The sequence below is a fragment of the Dasypus novemcinctus genome, chromosome 7 (genome assembly GCF_030445035.2).
Source record: "Dasypus novemcinctus isolate mDasNov1 chromosome 7, mDasNov1.1.hap2, whole genome shotgun sequence".
NCBI classification, from domain to species: domain Eukaryota; kingdom Metazoa; phylum Chordata; class Mammalia; order Cingulata; family Dasypodidae; genus Dasypus; species Dasypus novemcinctus.
The window spans coordinates 11,087,968-11,109,947 of record NC_080679.1 but is presented as its reverse complement, the minus strand read 5'-3'; the positions used below and the strand labels follow the sequence as shown (position 1 = coordinate 11,109,947).

The 21,980-nt window shown below is 51.6% G+C and overlaps 1 protein-coding gene across 1 annotated transcript in view; it reads left to right on the top strand.

Moving 5' to 3' along the window:
- The first annotated feature begins 427 nt into the window (after nt 1-427).
- The window catches only part of EFHD1 (EF-hand domain family member D1), a 50,344-nt gene continuing 28,791 nt past the window's right edge, over nt 428-21,980 (top strand). The window contains exon 1 of the mRNA XM_058299892.2: nt 428-811. Within this exon, the coding sequence (XP_058155875.1) occupies nt 543-811 (269 nt within the window). The 5' untranslated portion in view covers nt 428-542. The remainder of the gene's footprint in view (nt 812-21,980) is intronic.

The window sequence follows — 21,980 nt, the reverse complement described above, 5'->3', positions numbered from 1 at the left end:
AACACTCACTTCTTTTCATTGAGTGAAAAGGCAGCCGCCCCGCCCGCGCTCTCCTCCCCTAGGCCGGGGACCCGTAGGCGTCGCCCCTAGACGTCCGGGCGGGAGGGTGTCACCGCGAGCCGCGAGCGCCTGCAGGCGGGGCCGGGTGGGGAGAGGAACAGTCCGAAAGGTGGAGAAGCTTCACCCAGCCGCCCTTTCCCCGGGGGCCGCCGAGGCCCCGGGCTCCCCCGGAGCGAGGCGCGGGCGGCCAGGCGGGAGGTGACCCGGGTCCGCGCCCTGTCTCGGGGGCTGGAGAGGGCGCGTCTGGCGCCCGCTGGAGCCGCCGAGCGGGTGGGGCCAGGCGGGGTCCCCGGGGCGCGCGGGCGGGACACCTGCAGCCCGGGGCCGCGCCAGGCGCCGCCCTCCAGCCGCGCCCCGCCCCGCGCCGCCCCGCGCCGCCCCGCGCGCCCGGGTCCCTCCCAACTGCCCGGCCGCCGCGAGCCCGAGGGCAGCGCGCCGCCCGCCCCGTCCCGCGCCGGCTCGGGGTCCCGCCACCTGCCGCGATGGCCAGCGAGGAGCCGGGGCGCCAGCCGCCGGGGCGGCCGCGGCGCGACCAGGCGGCCGAGGGCGGCGCGGGGCGGCCCCAGGCGGAGCCGTCGACCAGGGCGCCCGCGGGGGGCGCCGACGGCGAGCTGAGCGCGCAGCTGAGCCGGCGCCTGGACATCACCGAGGGCGCGGCGCGGCCCCGCCGCCGCAGGGTCTTCAACCCCTACACCGAGTTCCCCGAGCTCAGCCGCCGCCTCATCAAGGACCTGGAGCGCAAGTTCAAGCTGTGAGTGCCCGTGCGCCCCGCGGGCCGTGCGCCCCGCGCCGGGAGGCGGCGGCGGCCAGGGCGGGGCCTTCTCCCCGGGGGTATAGGGCCGCGCTGTGGCGGAGGCGCGCGCGACGGTGCCCTTGGGATTTTGCGCCAACGCCCCCCGAACCTGCGCGCCCCGAGTCTGTCCCGGCGCGGTGGCGGGACCCGGCGGGGCCGGGCTGGGGAACCCAGAGCTGGAGCCGCGGCTGTCCCGCCCGAGCCCGGGCGCTCCCTCGGGGGAGCCAGGCCCAAGCCCCCCGAGCCCCGCGGCCGCTCGCGCCCCCCAGTCGGCGGGGTGCGAGGTCTCCCAGCGCAGCTTCCAGGAAAGCGAGACGCGGGCGCGCTCCCCGCCAGCCTTCCCTTCCCTCCCCACGGGGAGGCGGTAGCCCCCGAGCCCCTCTTATCTGCAACAACAAAAGGGGAAAGTTAATCCTTGGCTGCTGCGCGGGATCCGAGCTCCTGGGAGTTTGTTAAACTGCTAAAACTTCGGGAAGGTCCCGGAGCGAGCGCGTCTGGGGAGCCTCGGGGGGAGTCGCCTTTCCTTTGCCCACCTTCCTGCCCCCGGACCAGAGGCCCCCGTCGGAGTCCGGCTTGGGCGCGCAGCGGTCTGGGGGCTGCTCTTCCTGACCTGCTATGTCCCAGGCGGGGGAGCCCCCTACCTGGGGCGACCTGGGCAGGGGACATCGCCCTGGGTCCCCGAGAGGCTGAACACCGGGCGTTGGCGTGCGCAGCGCCCACTGGTCGACTTGGTTGGCCGGGACCTCTCAGGGCCTCGATTTCCTCATCCGGAGAGTGGGGGCAGTATGGTTCCTGCCTTTTAAGGCCATCACGTACACCAGGCACACCGTCATAGGCCTGAAGGAGGCTATTAATATTCTTTCCAGAATTGGGCCAAGACGGGAAAAATGCCTGGGCGAGCGGAGGCCCCGGCCAGGTCACGCTTGGCGCGTCTGTAAGAGCGCGTGGAATGTGGTTGCCCTCCGCATGCTGCTTCTATTTAAAGGCTCCGGGCCAGCTTGGTGAGGATGGCAGAGGCCCGACGCAGCGGCTGCCCCTCTGCTTCCCTGACATCCCGATTTTCTGGTGGCTTCCTGGCACTGTTGCCCAGCCTTCACACCTGGTGTGTCTTTTTTGAGCAACTCGTCAAGGCCAAGTGGGTGCCAGAGAATGCCAGGGGGGCCCAGAGGCGAGGGCACTCTCTGAGATGAAGGTTTGTCAAGGCCTCTTTGATTTAATTGGGATTTTGACTTTCAGGGAAAGATCGCCGGGGTCAGCGTCCCCTGTCCTGGCGGTCCCTCCCAGGCCATCCTGATAGATGGAAGGCATCTTGGGCACTGGCCGGCCACTCACCTTCACGTTGCTTTGGGTGACTTGATTCCTTTGTTTTTCCTGCTGAACAATCTGGGAAAGATAAACTTGTTGGTTAATGGCCTAGGAGTAATAAACAGGAGTCCACCAATCCTTGCTTAGGAGACCAAGTGAGGTGGCATCTGAGGAATCCAGCTGGTACAGGGTCAGCCTAAGGGGAAGGCTGTGTGTTCTGGGGTCCCAGGAGCACTGGCAGTCTAGCTGTGTGCATGGTACTTCTTTTTCCAGAGCTACTGTGCCAGTCGGGGTTCTGGGTTAGGTTTTCTGTCACTTGCAACCAGAAATGGCATAAACAAAGAGAATTAATTGGCTCATGAATCTAAAAAGCCATGAGTGGCTTCACGTATGGCTGGATCCAGGAGTACAGATTACATCATCCGTGCTCAGCTTCTTTTCTCTTGAGTCAGCTTCCCTTGTGTTGTCCCCGTTCTCACTTGGCTCATCCTTGGTGGTGGCAGTGTGGCCACAGCAGCTTCAGCATGCCCAGTTGGGGAAAGAGTGGCCCCAGCAAAGACCATATTGTGTCTCATTGAATATAAATCAATTACTATGACCAGAAAAATTTGTTACTCTGATTGGCCAGGCCTGAGCCACGTGCCCCACCTCCGGAGTGAGTTGTGCAGCCTGAGCAGGTGGACTGGTTTGCCAGAGGCAACCCTGGGCACCCGTGCCCAGCACGTGGCAGTAATTGGAGGTGATGGAGGAGTCTGGTCCAAACCTGATGTGCCTCTGGTCACCTGGTCAGGTCAGGGCAGAAGGGGGCAGCTGCCTGCCTTCCTGCCACCTCAAGCTGTCCTTGGTCCAGCTGGCTGGTTCTGGGTCCTTGGCTGCCGGAGCCTGCCAGCCTGGGCAGCTGCCTGCACCCTGGGGCCCTTGCCTCTCCCCTCCGGCTGGGGAAGGCTGCTGTGGGGTTCGGTGCTGACAGCTGTGTCGATCTGCTTTGGCCTGGCAGTGCCATCTCTCTTGCAGTTGCTGATGAGCTCCCTGGCACCCAGCTCTGCTCACAGCCCAGCCTGGTTCCCCGCTGGCCCTCTTTCATGTTTTCTTCTGCCTCTGCCTACTGTTCTGCATGGCTAACTTTTTTTCTTTTTATAACTGCGTGACTTGAAAAAAAATATGTATTTTAAACCTAAAAATAATAATACGCCTGTTAAAAATCCCAGAAGACATGTAACAGCAACTTGTGTTCCATTTGGGCTACTTTCTCAGTTTTCTTCATTGCAAAAGCAGTACTAAGAGCATGGACTTTGGAGTCAGACTCCTGGGTTCAAGTTCTGACTCCACCATTTACATCCTTCTGAGCCTCGCGCCTCATTTCCCATCTGTCACATGGGTATAGACAGTTGTGCTAACTGTATGGGGATTACATGTGAATGTCTGCAGAGTGCGTGGCTCCATGCCTGGCCCCTGGTGAGCTCTCAACCCGGATGTTTTGGTTGCTAATTTTTAAAATGATCAGTTTGGTGGCCGTGTACGTTTTTATGGTGCCCTTTTTGGTTGGATACTTCACAAACACTTGGCCATGGCTGCTTGGCCCTCTGCAGTTGATTTACTCAGCAGCTGGGCTTGTGGGGTGGCCTCGTGCTGCAGGGCGAGTTGTCTAGGTCTTTGCACCCTTTGAGCCCCGTGGAAGGGACTTGTCAGCTCCACTCACCGGCGAGGGAGAAGAGGTGCCCGATGCGAGCAGCACCTGTCGCTGTTCCTCCTGGCTTCCTGGGGGTGGGCGGCCCTTCCCAAGTAGCACCCGGATGTAGGAATGCCAGCATCGCTAACTTACCCAGAGCCCGCAGTAAGCCCCACGCCCTGAATGAAGGGGTGTCAGTTTTCCCTAAAAGCCCAACCCTAATTTAAATGGGTCCCCTGGTCCACCTACAAAAACAAACCACCCTGCACAGCAAGCAACGCCCCCTGCCCATGTGCTGCCCATGTGCGCCGACTGGACTTGCTTCCAGCGGGACTTTGACGTCTAAGCAGTAGCTTCTAGGTCCAGATTCCACGGTGGCCCGACCATGATCCAGGCCCCTTCGGGCTCGACCGGTCCTGGTTACTCTGCCCCTAGCCCTCCCAGCCCCTCCACTCCCGCTCTTTCTGTCTGGGGCTAGGTAGATCAGTGCAGACCCTGCAAAACATGCCTTCAACATTTAAATCCGCTCTTCCTTCTAAATGGTACCTTGCTTTGGGATTTTTAATATTTGCACTGTTTAAAAAAAGAAACTGGATCCTGACCCGGACTGTGAGCTTCTTGGGTCCTCGCCGTCAACACAAGTGGGGCTGGCTCCTAAACGGTGTGTTGTGGGAGAGAGAACTTTCTAAGGAGCGTGGGAAGCCAGGGGCATCATCAGCTGGGCCAGAGAAAGGTCCCCCTCCAGCTCCAAGCGTGTCACTGGATAGCCTGAGCCAAGAGAACAGTGGCCTGATTTTCAAAGGAGGGAGAGAAGGCTCTTAACTGCCTCTCCAGTGTGTTGCTGTAACTGAGGCTGTAATGTGAGCTGGCGGGGAGCGGTCAAGGTTAGACGGGAAAATTTAATTACCCTGGACTTCTCGGGGCCTCTTGCAAAGGGGAGAGGAGGAGAGCAGCACTTAAAAGGCAGGAGGAACCAAAATGCAGCATCTTCAGGCTCAGCGGTGACGTGTGTTTCTACAGAATGCCAGAAGCTGGTGTTTGAGCTCCCCAGAGAGAGGGTGGGAAGGGGAGCTCGGGCCAGGGGAACTTGGCTTTTATTAGGACGCTGGAATGCTGATGTGATGGATGGCCTGCCAACTCCTGATTCCTGTGCTGGCAGGGCGCTTGGAAACCCGAAGGAGCGAGGCTGTCCTCAGACCCTTCGTGTATTGTCTCGAATAATAGGAGAAAGGGGCCTAGACCTGGAGGGCAGGGCTTTATCGCCAACGGGGCAGAAGGAGCCCCTCTAGGGAGGTTTGCTGCCAGGCTGGCACCTGCCGGGGGCATCCCGGAGCTGCTGAGTGAATTGGCTTTGAAATGGGTGGAAATAAATGGAACTTCAGTGCTTTCTCCCGTCCAAGGCAGACAAGACCTTCTGATGCTCTCGAGGGTAGCTCTAAGTCACAGGGAGTGGCCTCCGATTGAGAAACGCCCCCACCTGGACTGGATTTTGGACATTGGATGGCTGTCTTAGTTGAGGTGTGGGGCTTGTCTGAATTCCTGGGGTGAGGGGACCCCAGGCTGGCGTATTTGGGGGAGTTGGTCTCTGGTGGAAAGATGCTGTGGCTTGGCCACACTGGTGGCCTCTCTGCTGGCCTCTCGTGCGGGATTAACGCAGTGCAGGAGGCAGTGGAAGGAGACCCTGCAGTGCCGGCAGCTCAGCTCTGCATTCCCTGCTCCTGCCTCTCCTCCTGGGAAGTCTCCTCCACCCTCCTCTTTAGAGAGTGCCCCCTTTTAGGATAACTTGAGTGATGGGAATTTGAACTTGAGTGCTGGAAAAAGATATTAAATCTTAACAGTATGCCCCCCCCCAAAAAAAAAATCCTCTCCCCATCTCCCTTGCAAGATTGGTTGAAAATTGTGTGATTTCAGAGGACTATAACTTTGCTTACACACTTAGGCATGTGGTGCCCCTGGTCCGACTGGGAAACGGGAATGTCTTCTTCCGTGGACTGTGGGAGTTTTGAATTACACGCCTGGTTTTATGGTGGTCCTGGAAGAGTCCAAGAGGCGGGGTCCTGGGAGCGGGCAGCTGCCCAGCTCGTCCGGGACTTGGGTCAGCTCAGGAGAGGGGCAGCCCTCCAAGTTCTTGCACATCTGCCTTCTGCCCGCCTGTGTCCCCAGCTTCCGGCTGTCCACAGCCTGGTCCTCTTGCATGCTCACGCATGCCCGTCCGCGTGCTCACACGCACTCACGCTCACAGACCCCGGAGCCCGCGTCTGCACAGCCTCCACCTTTCCTAGGCCTTCTGGAACAAGCCCCCTGCAGCCCCCTCCTGTGGCCCCGAGTGCTGGTGATAGAAGGGCACCGGTGGCTGTAAGTCTAGACGCTCCCTGCAAGGCCTGCGCAGGGACAGAGCTGGGTTGTTGGATCGGGGACCACGGCATCCTGTGGGGCAGGAGCTGCCCTGCGGTCAGTCACCTGCCGAGACACAGATTCCTGGGGATGCCTAAGCTCCCAGGCTGCAGAGGCCCCTGTGGCTGCTTCCCTAGTGCTCCCACCCCTGGGACCCCTGGCAGGGCGGTGTCCGCACCTCTGTCTGGGGTGTCAGGGAGACTTCCGCGAAGGATTTCCGTGGGCCCTGTGGCCGTTCGCCTGCAAGCGAGATGTGGAAAAAGGTAAGTGACCATCTTCTCAGGTTGTCCCCGAGATCGCGTGACGGCTCTGCGTGCGGTCGGGGCTCTAATTAGGTCACCCGAGTTCCAGTCGTGTCCCCTGGGCGGAGGGCAGGGCCCCAGCAGGACTGCTGGGCTTCGGGTGATGCCAGCTCGGTGGAGGCTGAGCTCGGGAAAGCAGGGACCCCGGGGCGGCAGGGGGGGCAGTGGGGGGCGCGCCCTCCCTCCAGGGCGGCTTCAGAAGTGCTCCCCTGGCCTGCGGGCCCGAGGGCCACGAGGGTGGCAGCCCAGGGTGCGGCGCCTTAGCCTGCCGTGTCCACTCTAGTTGGTTTGGGGCCCCTGGCCTCCTCGGACACCTGTGCTCCGGCCAGCTGCCACGCTGCCCCTTCCCCAGGGCCCCTGCCCTGCCATTCCGAGCTTGTGGGGTCACGAGGAGTGGCCGGGGGGCGGTCTGCTGAGGCCCTGCCCCAGTCTAGGTGTCCACATGGCTTCTGGGAATGCCCTAACCAACTCCCCAGCATGTCTGTACTTACCCAAACCCTGCAAGGGTGCTCCCCATTTCCGAAGGACCAAGGAGATCCCCCAAGATTAGGGTCTCCTTCTCTTAACAGTATTAGCCAGAACTAAAAAGGAGCCTTGTTTGTCATCTTGGCAATGATTGGATGGAGAGAGGAATCGGTAGCCCAGAGACTTTGGGTAACTTACCTGGGGACACACAGCACAAGGTACAGCTGGGCTTTGTACCAAAGAGCCTGAGCAAAGAGGCCCTCCCAGCTGGCCCTGTCCTCCACCTTCTGCAGGGGGAAACCCGCAGGGGCTCTCGGGAGACGTAATTGCTTCCCGTTAGGAGCTTGCCAAGGCCTTCCAGGCTGGCCCCTCACCGCTTGCCATTCATGAGCTTTTTTTTTTTTCTTTTTTAATTTAGAGAAATTGTGGGTTTATCCATGCATAAAATACAGGATTCCCCTATACCACCCTATTATTGACACCTTGCGTTGATGGGAACATTTGTTGTAATTGATAGCACATTTGTATCATTGTACTATTAACTGTAGGCTATGGTTTAACTTGGGGTTCACTGCGGGGTGTACGTCCATGGATTTTTTTCAAAATTTTTATTCTGTTGCCATATTTACAATCTAACATTTCCACTTTTAAGTGTGTTCAGGTACATATACATATATTTTGGTGCTGTTAATTAAAATCACACCATTACCACAATCCATTCTCAAAACATTCCCATTATTCCAAATAGTAGCCCTGTGTATTTTAAGCCATCACTTCCCGCTCCTTATTCCCACCTGAACCCCTGGTAACCTCTATTCTGATTCTGACTCTATGAGTTTGCTTTTTCGAGTTATTTCGAGTCGGTGAGATTATGTAATGTTTGTCCTTTCATGTCTGGCTTACTTCACTCCACATGATGTCTTCGGGTTGATCCATGTTGCTGCGTGTCTCAGGACTTCGTGCCTGCTTACAGCTAGATGACATCCCATCGCAGGTGTGCACCACATTTCATCCATTCATCAGTTCTGGACACTTGGGTTGTTTCCATCTTTTGGCAGTTGTGAATACTGCTGCTGTGAATATCCGAGTGCAGATATCTGTTCAAGTCCCTGTTTTCAGTTCTTTTGGGTATATACCTACTAGCTGGATTGCCGGATCACGTGTTCTGTCCTTAGCTTTCTGAGGAACTGCCAAACTGTCTAACACAGCGGCTGCACCATTTTACATCCCACCAGCAGTCAGTGAGCGTTCCTGTTTCTCCACATCCTCTCCAACACTTGTTGTTTTACATTTTCCTAATAACAGCTGTTCTAATAGATGTGAAATGGTATCTCATTGTTTGTTTAACAGATCAGTTTCATTGATACATATTAATAAAACATACAGTTCATCCAGTGTACAATCATTGGTATTTGGTATAATCACGTAGTTGTGCATTCATCACTTCAATCATTCTTAGAGCATTTTTATTATTTCAATAATAATAAACAAAAACAGACAAACAAAGGAGAAAATTCTTTACCTCTCAATCTCTCTATGCTTCCCCTGCTATACATAGCTGCTGTAGCTGGCTATTCTTGCATATTTATTTATTTAGCAGTTTTATTGAGATATATTCATATACCATGTGATCTATCCAAAATGTTTCATCAATGGCTTTTTTTTTATTTTTTTATTTTTTTATTTTTTTTATTTTATTTTTTTTAAAATTTTTTTTTTATTGACTTTGTAATAATATTACATTAAAAATATATATGTGAGGTCCCATTCAACCCCACCCCCCCACCCCCCCTCTCCCCCCCCCCAACAACACTCGTTCCCATCATCCTGACACATCCATTGGATTTGGTAAGTACATCTTTGGGCCCCTCTGCACCTCATATACATTGGTTCACATCATGGCCCATACTCTCCTCTATTCCATCATGTAGGCCCTGTGAGGATTTACAATGTAATGGCTTTTAATATAATCAGATTGTGCATTCACCACCAAAAAAATTTTGAGAACAATTGTATTACTCCAAAAATAGGAACTCCACAGCCCTTAGCAGTCCTTCCCCAGTGCTTTATAACCACTAATCTAATTTCATCTTTATAAATTTATATTTACATTTTATAGAAATGGAATCATATAATATGTAGTACTTTGTGTCCAGTTTCTTTTATTTTTATTTTTTAAAGATTTTAAAATTTATTTCTCCACCCTCCCTCATTGTTTGAACTTGCTGTCTGCCCTTTGTGTCTGTTCATTGTGTGCACTCTGTGTCTGCTCATTTTCTTTTAGGAGGCACCAGGAACCAAACTTGGGACCTCCTATGTGGGAGGGAGGCGCCTAGTAGCTTGAGCCACATCTGCTCTCTCCTTGTTGTATGTCTTATTGTGTCTCCTCATTGCATCATCTCATTGTGTCAGCTTACTGTCTTGCTCATCTTCTTTAGTAGGTACCGGGACCTCCCCTGTGGCAGGCGGGTGCCCAACTGCTTGAGCCACATCCACTTCCCTGTGTCTGGTTTCTCTCACTTAGCATAATGTTTTGTTTTTGTCTGATATTAACATCTTGTAGTATTAACGTACTTTTGTTCAGTTTAAAAGAAAAATGGTCTTATATATGCAGTTTTACCCATATTCACATTTCACATGTGGTTTTACTATCCTATACAGTCTCATGTTACATTGTTTAGTAATGTACATGACCTTAGACTTTCCCTTTAAACCACTTTCATACACACATAATAGTGCTGCTAGTTACAAACATTATGTTGGGCGTTCACCATTTCTATTTATTTCCAAAGATTAACCCACATCCTTCTTACCCATTCTGCACAGGTTAACCCTCAGCTTTCCATTCTCTAACCTCATTGTGTTTTCTAGTGACCCATATTCAAGTTCTTAACTCCATGAGATCACACAATAAATTTAGTTCATAGTAGCACAATCATGCAGTATTTGTCCTTTTGTGCCTGGCTTGCTTCACTCAACATAATGTCCTCCAGGTCCATCCATGTTGTCATGTGCTTCATGACTTCATTTCTTCTTACTGCTGCATAATATTCCATCGTGTATACACCACGGTTTTTATATTCATTGGCTGATGGACACCCAGATTGTTTCCAGCTTTTGGCAATCGTGAATAATATGGCTGTGAACATCAGCATGCAGATGTCTGTTTATGCCACTGGTCTGAGTTCTTCTGGGTATATACTCAGTTGTGATATTGCAGGGTCACATGGCAAATCCATATTCAACTACTTTAGCAACTGCCAAACAGTCCAACACTCGTAGTTCTCTGTCTTTTTAATAATGGCCATTCTGATAGGTGTGACATGATGTCTCATTGTAGTTTTGGTTTGCATTTCCCTAATCATTTGTGATGTTCAGCATTTTTTACGTGTTTTTTGTCATTTGTACTTCCTCTTTGGACAAATGTCTATTCAAGTCTTTTGTCCAGGCGGCGGACTTGGTCCAGTGGTTAGGGCATCCGTCTACCACATGGGAGGTCCACAGTTCAAACCCGGGGCCTCCTTGACCTGTGTGGACCTGGTCCATGCGCAGTGCTGATGCGCACAAAGAGTGCCGTGCCAGCAGGGGTGTCGCCCGTGTAGGGAAGCCCCATGTGCAAGGAGTGTGCCCCGTAAGAGAGCCGCCCAGTGCAAAAGAAAGTGCAGCCTGCTCAGGAATCGCACCGCACACACGGAGAGGTGACACAACAAGATGACACAACAAAAAGAAACACAGATTCCCGTGCTGCTGACAACAACAGAAGCGGACAAAGAAGATGACACAGCAAATAGACACAGAGAACAGACAACCGGGGTGGGTGGGGGGAGGGGAAGACAGGGAGAGAAATAAATAAATCTTAAAAAAAAAAAAGTCTTTTGTCCATTTTTTTAATTGGGTCGTTTGTCTTTTTTATTGTTGAGTTGTAGCATCTCTTTATATATCTTGGATATTAAACCCTTATAGGATATGTGATTTACAGATATTTTCTCCCATTGACTTGGCTGCCTTTTCACCCTTTTGACAAAGCCCTGTGAGGTGCAAAAGTCTTTCATTTTGAGGCGGTCCCATTGATCTATTTTTCCTTTTGTTGTGCATGCTTTGGGTGTAAGGTCCAAGAAACGACCACTTACCCCGAGGTCTGGAATATGTTTACCTACATTTTCTAATAGTAGTTTTATGGTCCTGCCTTTTATATTTAGGTCTTTGATCCATTTTGAGATGATTCTTGTACAGGGAGTGAGATAGGGGTCCTCTTTCATTCTTTTGGTTATGGACACCCATTTTTCCAGCACCGTTTGTTGAAGAGACTGTTTTGTCTTGTTAACATGGCTTTGGTAGGTTTGTTGAAAACGAGTTGACCGTGTAGGTGAGGGTTTATTTCTGGACTCTCAATTCCACTGATCGATGTGTCTTTCTTTATACCAACACCATGCTGTTTTGTCCACTCTAGCTTTCTAATTTGTTTCAAGGTCAGGCAGTGAAATTCCTCCCACATTCTTCTTCTTTTTTAGAATGATTTAGGCTGTTCAGGTACAATTTCCCTTCCAAGAATTTGATAATTGCCTTTCCTACTTCTGTAAAGTAGGCTGTTGGAATTTTGATTGATATTGCATTGAATTTTTTTTTAAAGATTTATTTTTATTTATTTCTCTCCCCTTTCCCCCTTCCCCAGTTCTCTGTTCTCTGTGTCCATTTTGCTGCGTGTCCTTTTATTTTTTTGTCCGCTTCTGTTGTTGTCAGCAGCACGGGAATCTGTGTTTCTTTTTGTTGCGTCATCTTGCTGCGTCAGCTCTCTGTGTGTGCTGCGCCATTCTTGGGCAGGCTGAACTTTGTTTCGCACTGGGTGGCTCTCCTTACAGGGTGCACTCCTTGCACATAGGGCTCCCCTATGCGGGGGCACCCCTGCGTGGCACGGCACTCCTTGCGCGCATCAGCACTGCGCATGGGCCTGCTCCACATGGGTCAAGGAGGCCCGGGGTTTGAACCGCGGACCTCCCATGTGGTAGACGGGCGCCCTAACCACTGGGCCAAGTCCACTTCCCGCATTGAACTTATAAATCAGTTTCGATAGGGTTGACATCATCATATTTAATCTTCCAATTCATGAATGCAAATGTCTTTCTATGTTTAGGTCTTCATTGATTTCTTCTAGCATTGTTTTGTCATTTTCTGCATATAGGTCCTATACTTTCTTGGTTAAATTATTCCTAGGTTTTGAGGTTTTTGTTGCTATTGTAAATGAATTTTCCCCCAGATTTCCTCCTCGAATTGTTCAATACTAGTGTACAGAAACATTACTGATTTTTGGATGTTGATCTTGTATCCTGCAGCTTTGTTGAATTCATTTATTAGCTCAAGGAGCTTTGTTGTAGACATTTCAGAATTTTCTGAATAGAGGACCATGCCATCCACAAATAGAGTTTTACTTCTTTTCCTATTTGGATGCCTTTTATTTATTTTCTTGTTTTCTTGTTTAATTGCTTTAGCTAGAATTTCTAGTACAATGCTGAAAAGCAGTGATGACAGTGGGCATCCTTTTCTCATTCCTGATCTTAGAGGGAAACCTGTTAACCTTTCCCCATTGAGTATGATATTGGCTGTGGGTTTTTCATATATGCTTTTTGTCATATTGGGGAATTTTCCTTCTATTTCTATCTTTTGAAGTGTTTTTAAAATCAAATAAAAAAAAATCAAATCCATGGTTTCTGATGAGAAATCTGCACTAAGTCTTACTTGGCATCCCTTGTACGTGATGGTTTGCTTCTCCCTTGCTGCTCTCAGAATTTTCTCTTTTTCTTTGACATTCTACATTCTGAGTAATGTGTCTTGGAGTAGTTCTATTCTGATTTATTATGATTGGGGTACATTGCTCTTCATGGACATGTAAGTTCATTTCCTTCATAACAGTTGGGAAATCTTCAGCTATTATGTCTTCAAATACTCTTTCTGCCCCCTTTCCCATCTCCTCTCCTTCTGGAATGCCCATGATACACAAGTGTTTTGTGTATAATTCAACTCCCTGAGCCCCTGCTCAATTTTTTCCATTCTTTTCTCTCTCTCTTCAATTTCAGCTGTTCTGTTTTCTATTTTCTGTATCACTATAGTCTTCTCTCATTTTGCGTCTGCTTTTGTATGCCTCTTAAGTGTTTTTGATCTTACCTAGCGTGTCTTTCATTCCCATGAACTCCGTTACTTTTCTCTTCAAGTTTTCAAATTCTTCTTAGTGCTTGCTCAGTGTCTTCTTGATGTCCTTTATCTCTTTAGCCATATTGTCTTTCAACTTGTGGATTTGATTTTGGAAATTTGTATGAATCTCATTGATTAGTTGACTCAAACCCTGTGTCTCTTCTGGGGCTTTGATATATTCCTTTTCTTGGGCCATTTCTTCCATTTTCTTAATAAGGCTGGTAATTTTGGGGGTATGTTTAGGCATCTGATTAGAATGGTGGGGTTTACTCAGATGCTCAATTTCTCTTTTGCAGGGATCTAGTGGAGGGATGCTGTGTGTTACTGCTCTTCTTTGATTCTTGTTCAACCTATTCTAGCTCTTTAGGATTGTCCCTGCTAGTTACTCATATCTGGGCCCTGGACCCAGTAATGGGTTATAGACCTCTTTCCTAGAGCTTTGGGGAGGGAGGCCGCAAAGGCCCAAAAAAGCCTCTTTTACTTAATTACTTTTTTTTTTTTTTTAAGATTTATTTCTCTTCCTACCCCGCCACCCACCCAGTTGTTTGCTCTCTCTGTCCATTCACTGTGTGTTCTTCTGTGACCTCTTCTATCCTTTTCAGTAGCACTGGGAATCTGTGTTTCTTTTTGATGCGTCATCTTGTGTCAGCTTCTCTGTGTGTGCAGCACCATTCTTGGGCAGGCTGCACTTTCTTTTGCGCTGGGCAGCTCTCCTTATGGGGTGCACTCCTTGCGTGTGGGGCTCCCCTATGCGGGGGACACCCCTGCGTGGCAGGGCACTCCTTGCGCGTATCAGCACTGCATGTGGGCCAGCTCCACATGGGTCAAGGAGGTCTGGGGTTTGAACTGTGGACCTCCCATGTGGTAGGCGGACGCCCTAACCACTGAGCCAAGTCCGCTTCCCACTTAATTACTTTTAATCTCATGTGCACTTCCTTGGTCCACCTGCAGATGGTGCTCTTTGGCTGCCCTCTCAGTTCAGTGCCTGGTGGAACTGTGTTTGCTGCAACACAGACAGGGATCACGGTGATTGAGGATCCCACCTGCAGGCTAAGAGCTTGGTAATTCAGACTTTCTCAGAGGCAGTTCTCCAACCTTTGCGAGCAGCCCCCTCCCTTTTCCCAGGTAGGAAATAATTCCCCTCCCTTCTATGTCCTCCACAACCAGTCCCCTTCAGTAGAGAGGGAGATTGAGGGGGTCAGATCTCTTTAGGCCCTTGCCGGCTCCCAAGGCAGACAGCGGTGCAGCCCCTCTTGGCCTGGAAGGTCTCCTGGGACACAGCAGGACAAATTTGTGGGCCAGAAGCTGGGTCAGCCTTAGGCTGCGTCCCTCCCTCTCCCCTCTCCTGGGGAGGTGGGTCCCTGGGGCCTCCTTTGTCTGTAGCCGCAACCTGCCCCCTTACCAGGCCTGAGGATTCAAAGGTGCCTATAGGGTGGGGGAGGATGCTGGCAGCTGCAACTGTGGCTTTTAACTCACAGTTTTGCTATCGCGATTCTTTTCCTTTGTCCCTCTCTCTTCTGCGCGGTATCCAGCCTTCCCTGGGTGCCCTAAACCTTAGAAGATTTTTTCCCAGGCTGTTTTTGTCCTATCTCTAGTAATTTTTCTGGGCGAATAGAGAGTCCCATGTCTTTCTTGTCTGCCGTCTTCCCAGAAGTGCCTCTGGTTGTGGTTTTGATTTGCATTACCCCGATAGCTAATGTTGTGCTTTCTGGCCATTTGTATATCTTACGGAGAAATGCCAATTTCAGGTCTTCTGCGAACTTCCTAAAGGGGTAATGCAGCACAATGGGGGGACCCAGTCTCCACTGGCTCCCGCAGCCTGCAAAAACATTGGCCTCTTACCAGAAAAGGGAACTCTCTGGAAGTGAACATGTTTGTGAGACTCTTGTCACCATAGCGCTCCCGATGACACTGGCCTGGCCTAGAATGCTGTGCCCACCACCAGCCCACGCCACCATCCCCCTCCCTGCATCCGACCCCCCTCCCTGCATCTGACCCCCCTCCCCTCCAGAAAAATCCACCGTGCACGCCGAGCTGAGAGGTCTCTCCAAAAGTCATCCCATTGCTGATTCAAAGCTCACTTGGGGGCTCCCCTATTGCCCTTGGGAAGACACGATGTACCCCGAATGCCTGGTGTGGGTTGGCCCTGCTCCCCTGGGTGTTCCGGCACTGGTGCTGGACTGGCGGCTGTGGCTAGTGGCTCTGCATGGCTCTGCCCGTCTGCCCCAGTCCTTCCTCCTGCCTCTTCCCCCCCCACACTCCAGCTCTGCCGGAATCCTGGCCCACTGCAGCTGAACTGTTTCTTTGTACACCAGGCTGTCCCCAGGGACTGGTCTTTGTCCTTCCCTAATGCTCTGGAGAGGACTCGGGTGGGTGTGAGCCAGGTGGTGAGTGAGCGAGCCGATGAATGAACCAAGTATTTGGAACACAGCAGAGCCAGGAGCTCATCAGACAAAAACGGCTGTGAGGAGCCTGATTAGAAATCAGAGACTTGGGCCGGAACTTTTGTGCTTCCCTCCCTCAGAGCCGCTTACTGTTCCGTGGTGGCAGGCCATTATCGCGCACTTGGAGATCTGGTTTCCCCGCCTGCAGCAGATGGGGAGGAAGTAAGGAAGAGCAGGTGCGATGCAGGCTGGGGGTGCCCACACAAAGGAGACGAAGCCAGGATTGGGCAGGTGGGGTGGCGGGAGGGGGAAGAGGGGCCTCCGACCTCGGGGAGCCCCTGAGGCTCATGTGGACGGGCCACGGTCAGGGACACCCGCTGGGATGGACGGAGAGGGCCCTGAGAAAGACCCCCGCCGGTGCCTGTCGTCTGGGCGTCTGTTAGACACAGGAGCCGACTCCGCTGGTCGGGGTGGGGCCCGAGGCTGCGTCCCTGCCACTCCTGGTCCAGGGACCACCCTTGAGAGCCAGCGCCCGACTGCTTGAGCAGGCAGCGCCCCGCTGCCACGTGGGACATTTCTTGTTTTCGTTAAAAATAAATCAATACAAAATTAAAAGTTGAGACGAAGTCCTCGTAGCGTGTGACCGTGCCCAGGTGTACGGCCCAGTGCCGTTCGGTGTCGCGATGCTGTGAAACCACGCCCTCTCTGGTTCCGCACGCGGCGTCACCCCGGAAGAGAGCCCCGCCCCGCCCCTCGCCCTGCGCGCCCCGCGGCTCTGGGAGGCCTGCGTGTCGGGGGCGGCCTCTGAGTCCCAGCGGCTCCCCCTTCCCAGCGCTCGGGCATTTCCCTGCGCGGGGTCCCCGGGGAGACCGGGTGGCTGAGCCTGATGGCCTTCAGGCGGACAAAGGCCGGGCCTGTTCTTTCTTCCTTCACGGCAGGATTATTCTGGAGCCGTGAAAACCAAGAAAGCCCAGGGGCCCTGCCCAGGGGGAGCGAAAGAGTGACGTGGTTCACGGACCCAGGCCGGGCTGGACGCCGCCCTCGGCCCCTCGCGGCTTGGCCCGGGCTTGTGAAGGGGCCCCTTGTCCATGGGAGCGGGGGCGGGGGTGACTGGGCCCCTGCGCTGAGCAGGGGCTTCCTGGGTGCCGGGCCCTCACGGCTGTGGACCCGGTGGTCGGGACCGAGGCCCGCTCTCCAGAGGCGGCCCTTTCCTCAGGGGCAGCCCGGCGGTCGGCCCACGAATCGGGGATCCTTTTCGAGGGGCCCCTTGGAGGCAGACCTCATCCCCTCGACCGGGACCAGGCTGGACCACAGAGTCCCTCAGGAAGGGCCTCTTGGGTGCGGCTTGTGGGGAGGAAACGGCAGAGGCCCTGAGGGCACGGGAAGCCCTGGGAGCAGCCGGGGGCTCCTCATTTTAGAAGTGGCCGCCTCCTGTGGTGGCTTCCTGGGCGTCAGGCGCCCGCGGGCAGGGGCCGCCGCCGCGGTGAGGGGAGGGCTGGCTTTGAACCCGGGTCCGCCCTGCCCGGCTGTCCTGGGAGCAGGCGGATGGGAGTATCCCTAGCAGAGAGCTCCTGACGGGTGTAAAGATGGAAGGGACTGAGGGGAGGGTGCCACAGCTGGAGTGTGGGAAACCATCCAGTCACGATGGAGGCTGGAAGCCCCAGGAAACACACGGGGGTGGGGGCTTGGGGGATTATGGTGGGTTTTCCTTAATCCGGACTGATCCCGTCCTACAAAGCTGAATTCCAGACTGTGTGCGTAGAAAGTGATGGCATTTTCATGGGTGGGTGGGAGAGCCCTGGAGCCTTCCAAAATGAAGAAAACCACCGGAGCTGTGTTTGCCTTCCCCGCAGGTTCTGAGGACGGCAGCGCCGTTTGCAGGGGTTGCTTGAAGAGAGGGACCCTGGAGCAGGTGAAAGATGACCCTCCCACCCCGCTTCAGGGTCCCCCCACTTCCTCAAGCCACACCCACCAGCTTGAGGCACAAATTAGCTTCTCCTAAAGCCTCCTCATCGCTTTTCTTTTAAGTATCTGGTTTCCCCAGGGGCCTTCTCACCAGACTTAGCCTTGATTAACTGTTTCTGCTTTTTAAACTTGTTACAGGAGGGACACCCGTAGCCTTCTGTAAGGACTGACCATTCCCCAAAACCTGAGGCTGGTGGGGCCTTGGGAATCAGGCTGGGTGGGGTGACCTTGAGTTCCCTAACCCGCCAAGCCAAATGACCTTGGGCTGGGAAACTTCCTTGGACACAGCCAGTCTTAGGCTGTTTGGTTCACTTCAGGCTGGTTAGCCTTAAGGTACGCCAGTTTCTTTTTTCATCAGGCAAACGCTCAGAGGAGTGTTGGGACTAAATCAGAAGACTTGATTTAAAGGGCTTAGCTGGGGAGACTGGTTCTCCAAAATTTTCTTTGGCAACTCTGGAATTCTCTTGGCTAAAGATTAATTACTCTGTGCACACTGGTGGTCCATGCATCACGCTTTTGAGGCCAACATCAGAATCCACTCGCATTCGGAACTCAGAAACTTCTCAAAATCGTTTCTGCCCAAGACTTCAGATATAAATGGCAAAAGTTATAGAAGTCACAGTTCCAGTAGTGATCTATTCCTTGGGACACCGAGTCTGCACTGCCTCTTCTGACTCCTTAGGGACTTGAGAGGCCCAAAGAACAAATTCAGTACATGCTCATCCTTGCCTTCCCTGCTCCCGTCTAAAGATTAGCACCTGCTTTGGAAATCGCAGGCTAGTCCGGAGGAATCGACTCTCTGACTTCCGTGTTTCGTTTTGTTTTTAAAATTTTTTATTCTGGTAATGTATACATCATACAATTTCCCATCGTAAGCACTTTCAAGTGTACAATTCAGCAGTCTAAATCATGCTCACGGTGTTGTGCTACCGTCATGACCACCGTCCATCACCAAAACTGCCATCACCCTTACTGCATCTGTTAAATGGCAAAATTAGGGGTTATTAATTACCACCTCAGCACTGGTGGATTAAAAGAGAGAATTGAGCACAGGGCCTGGCCCTCAGCAAGCTCTCAGTAAACAATTAGTGGAGGCGGCTCGCAGGTCTTCACAGGGCCTTTGTAAAGTTCAAAAGGAACGGGGTTGGAACGGGCACCGGGCATGGCTATTTCAAGCTTTGAACCCTTTTGCGTACAAGGCACTCTGGAGTCATCAGAATTCTTTGAGGAGAGAAGACACAATAATAAAATGACGAGGGGAAGCGTGAGGTTTTTTCCTGGCCTGCTTTGCAAAGGAAGTGACTGGAGAAATCCTCCTAGAGGATTGAAGAGGGAAGGGGGACCGGTTAGGGTGTTACTTTACAGTCATCAGTGACGTCTGCCAGAGGCTTCCAGCTCCCGGCTCTTGGAAGCGAAGGGTCCGGCCCAGATTCCTTCCTTTCCCGCCCTGGTGAGCCTTGCAGACACCCCTCCCCTTGTGCACACTTGCTCTGGTCCTGGCCCAGCCCGGATTTGCCCCCTGGGGTGGTGGGTGTCTGCTTCCGGGTTTGGTGGTTGGGCCAGAACTCAGGCTAGTGTCGATATTTCGGTTTGTTTTTTTGTTTGTTTTGATTTCGTCTTTGATTTTTGTATAGAATATCTATAACGTAAAGTTTGTCATTTAACCATGTTAAATTAATTATATTTACAATGTTAAGCTATTATCACTACCTTCCATTACTAAAACCTTTTTATTTACCCAAAACAGAAACTCTGTACCCATTAAGCTGTAATTCCCCGTTCCCCACCCCCTGGTAACCTGTCATCTATTTTCTGTCTCTGAATTTGCTTATTCTAGCTTTTTGTGTAAGTGGGATCATACAATATTTTTCCTTTGGTGTCTGGCTTATTTCACTCAACATGATGTCTCCAAGGTTCATCCGTGTTGTAGCACATTTCAGTACTTGATTCCTTTTTTTGGCTGAGTAATATTCCATCATATGAATATACTACATTTTTGTTTATTCATTCACTGTTGTTGGAGACTTGGGTTGTTCTATTGCAAATAATATTGTGAACAAGTTACCTGCTTGAGTCCCTGCTTTCGGTTCCTTGGTGTATCCACCCAAGAGTGGAATTGCCCGGTCAGATAGTAAAAACAAAAAAAGGTATGTTTCAGTTTTTGGGGAGCTGCCAAACTGTTTTCCACAGTGGCTGCAACCAGCAACGTACAGGCCCTTCCGGTTTCTCCACATGCGGGCCAGTGCTTTTAGTCATTGCTATCCTAGAGGGGCGTGAAGTGAAGCGGGATCTTATTGTCGTTTAGATAAAGCAATGAACCCTATTTTCCTGCCCATTTAAAGAAATGTGAATTCCTTTAATTTGTTGCCCAGACTTTGCCGAGGTCCTTCCCGACACATTTTGGCCTGGAAGACCTAAAAGGAAGGTTTTCCAAAGCTCCTTGAGGCCTCTCAATCCCATCTTTGGAAGAGAAATGAAAGGACAGCCTCTCCCAACCCAGCGCCTGGAGGGCTCTCTGTGGGAGAGGAGTTGAGCCTGGAAACTTGTCTGTCTGGGCTCTTCCTTATCCAGTTGAGGACAAATTCCTGCCTTTGTTTTCTGAACTTTACTTATCTTCCCCCATCCGCCAGGCCAGGGTTTATCTCCGGTTTCTGGGCCCTCCTCTCTGACATCTGAGCTTTTCAGTTATTCCCTGCACTGGGCTTCCTTTTTCTCTGCTAAATCAAACTCTAACCCTCTTTGTTTATGTCCTGAATGATTTCACTTAAACACAGAGTGTTTGGACCATGTGTCCCTGATTTAGGCCTCCTTTCACCTCTGCAGACTTTAAGATGCACAGTGTGCTAAGCGGGGGGCCGGCTGCCAGGACAGAAGATGCAAAAAAGTTAGGGCAGGAATCTCAGTCTTGGCATTGAAGGACCCTTAGTGGTCATTTAACCGGGCCACCCCTTCTCCTGTTGAGTGACCCAGAGAAGAGTTTCCCCAAGTGATCCCTTGAAATGCTGTATTGCCAGGATACACGTTCAACAGTGGAAAAATCCCAAACAGTGCAGAGACTTGTGTGGTCTGACGAGTCTGTGGGCTCTGTTTCCCGCCTGTAAGTTCAGATGCATTACCATATGGAAGGTTCTGGAAAGTTCCACAGAAAAGAAACCTGTTTTACATTGATTAGGAACTCAGGTAACACTGACCAGCCCTCCCAGCTTGTTTGTAAGAGCTCTTCTTACTTTTCTGGTCTAGTTCTAGTCAGCTGTTTTTGCCAGAAAGCACTTTGTGCTTAGATAAAGCCCATCTCTGTCATTTCCACAAAGACAGCCCAGTTCTGTCCATTCTTTGGGGCCCCTGGGAAGTTTAAATGCAACGCTGAAGACTGCCCTTGTTCCTTCCACCCTACCCTTGTTTGGGGCCTTTAGTTCTGTCATCTTCCTGGGTGCCCCCACTGGCCAGGCCCCCTCCCTGAACAGTGGGCTTGGCCTGTGAGATCATGAAATGGCTGCCCTTTTGTGTCTGGCTTGTTTCACTCAGCATGATGTCTTCAAGGTTCATCCATGGGGTTGCATGTCGCGGGACTTCATTCCTTCTTTTGTTTATCCATTCCTCTGCTGGTAGACATTTGGGTTGCTTCTATCTTTTGGCAATTGTGAATAAAGCTACTAAAAACACCAGTATGCAAATATCTGTTTGAGACCCTGCCTTCAGTTATTCGGGGTATATACTTAGAAGTGGGATTGCCAGGTCATATGGTGATCCTTATACTTAACTGTTGATACAAACTTCCAAAATCCTTATAGAGGGAAGCAGATGTGGCTCAGGTGACTGAGCTCCCACCTGCCACATGGGAGGACCGGGTTCAGTTCCTGGTGCCTCCTGGAGAAGTCATGAAGACGGCTGGCTGACCGTCAGGCAGAATGACGCAGTGAGATGATGCAAACGCAAGGAAACAATGAGAGATTCAACAAAGCAGGGAGTGGAGGTGGCTCTGGCAATTAGCGCCTCCCTCCCACATGGGAGGTCCCAGGTGTGGGTTCCAGTGCCTCCTAGAAAGAGAAGACCAGTACAATACAAACAGACACAGCAAATGCAAACAGCAAGGGGGCTGGGAGGAATTTAAAAAATTAAAAAAAAAAATCCTTATGTAAACTGTTTTCCACAGTGACTGCACCATTTTATATCCCCACCAACAATGAACATGCATTCCTATTTCACCATATCCTCTCCACACTTGTAATTCTCCTTTTTTTTTTTTTTTTTTTTAAATAGTGGGTGTGAAATGGCATTTCCCTAATGCCTAATGATGTTGAGCATCTTTTCATGTGCTTATTGGCCATTTGTGTACTCTCCTTGGAGAAATGTCTTCAAGTCTTTTGCCCTTTTTAAAATTGAGTTGTCTTTTTGTTGTTGAGTTGTAGGAGTTCTTTATATATTCTGGATATTAAATGCTTATTGGATATATGGTT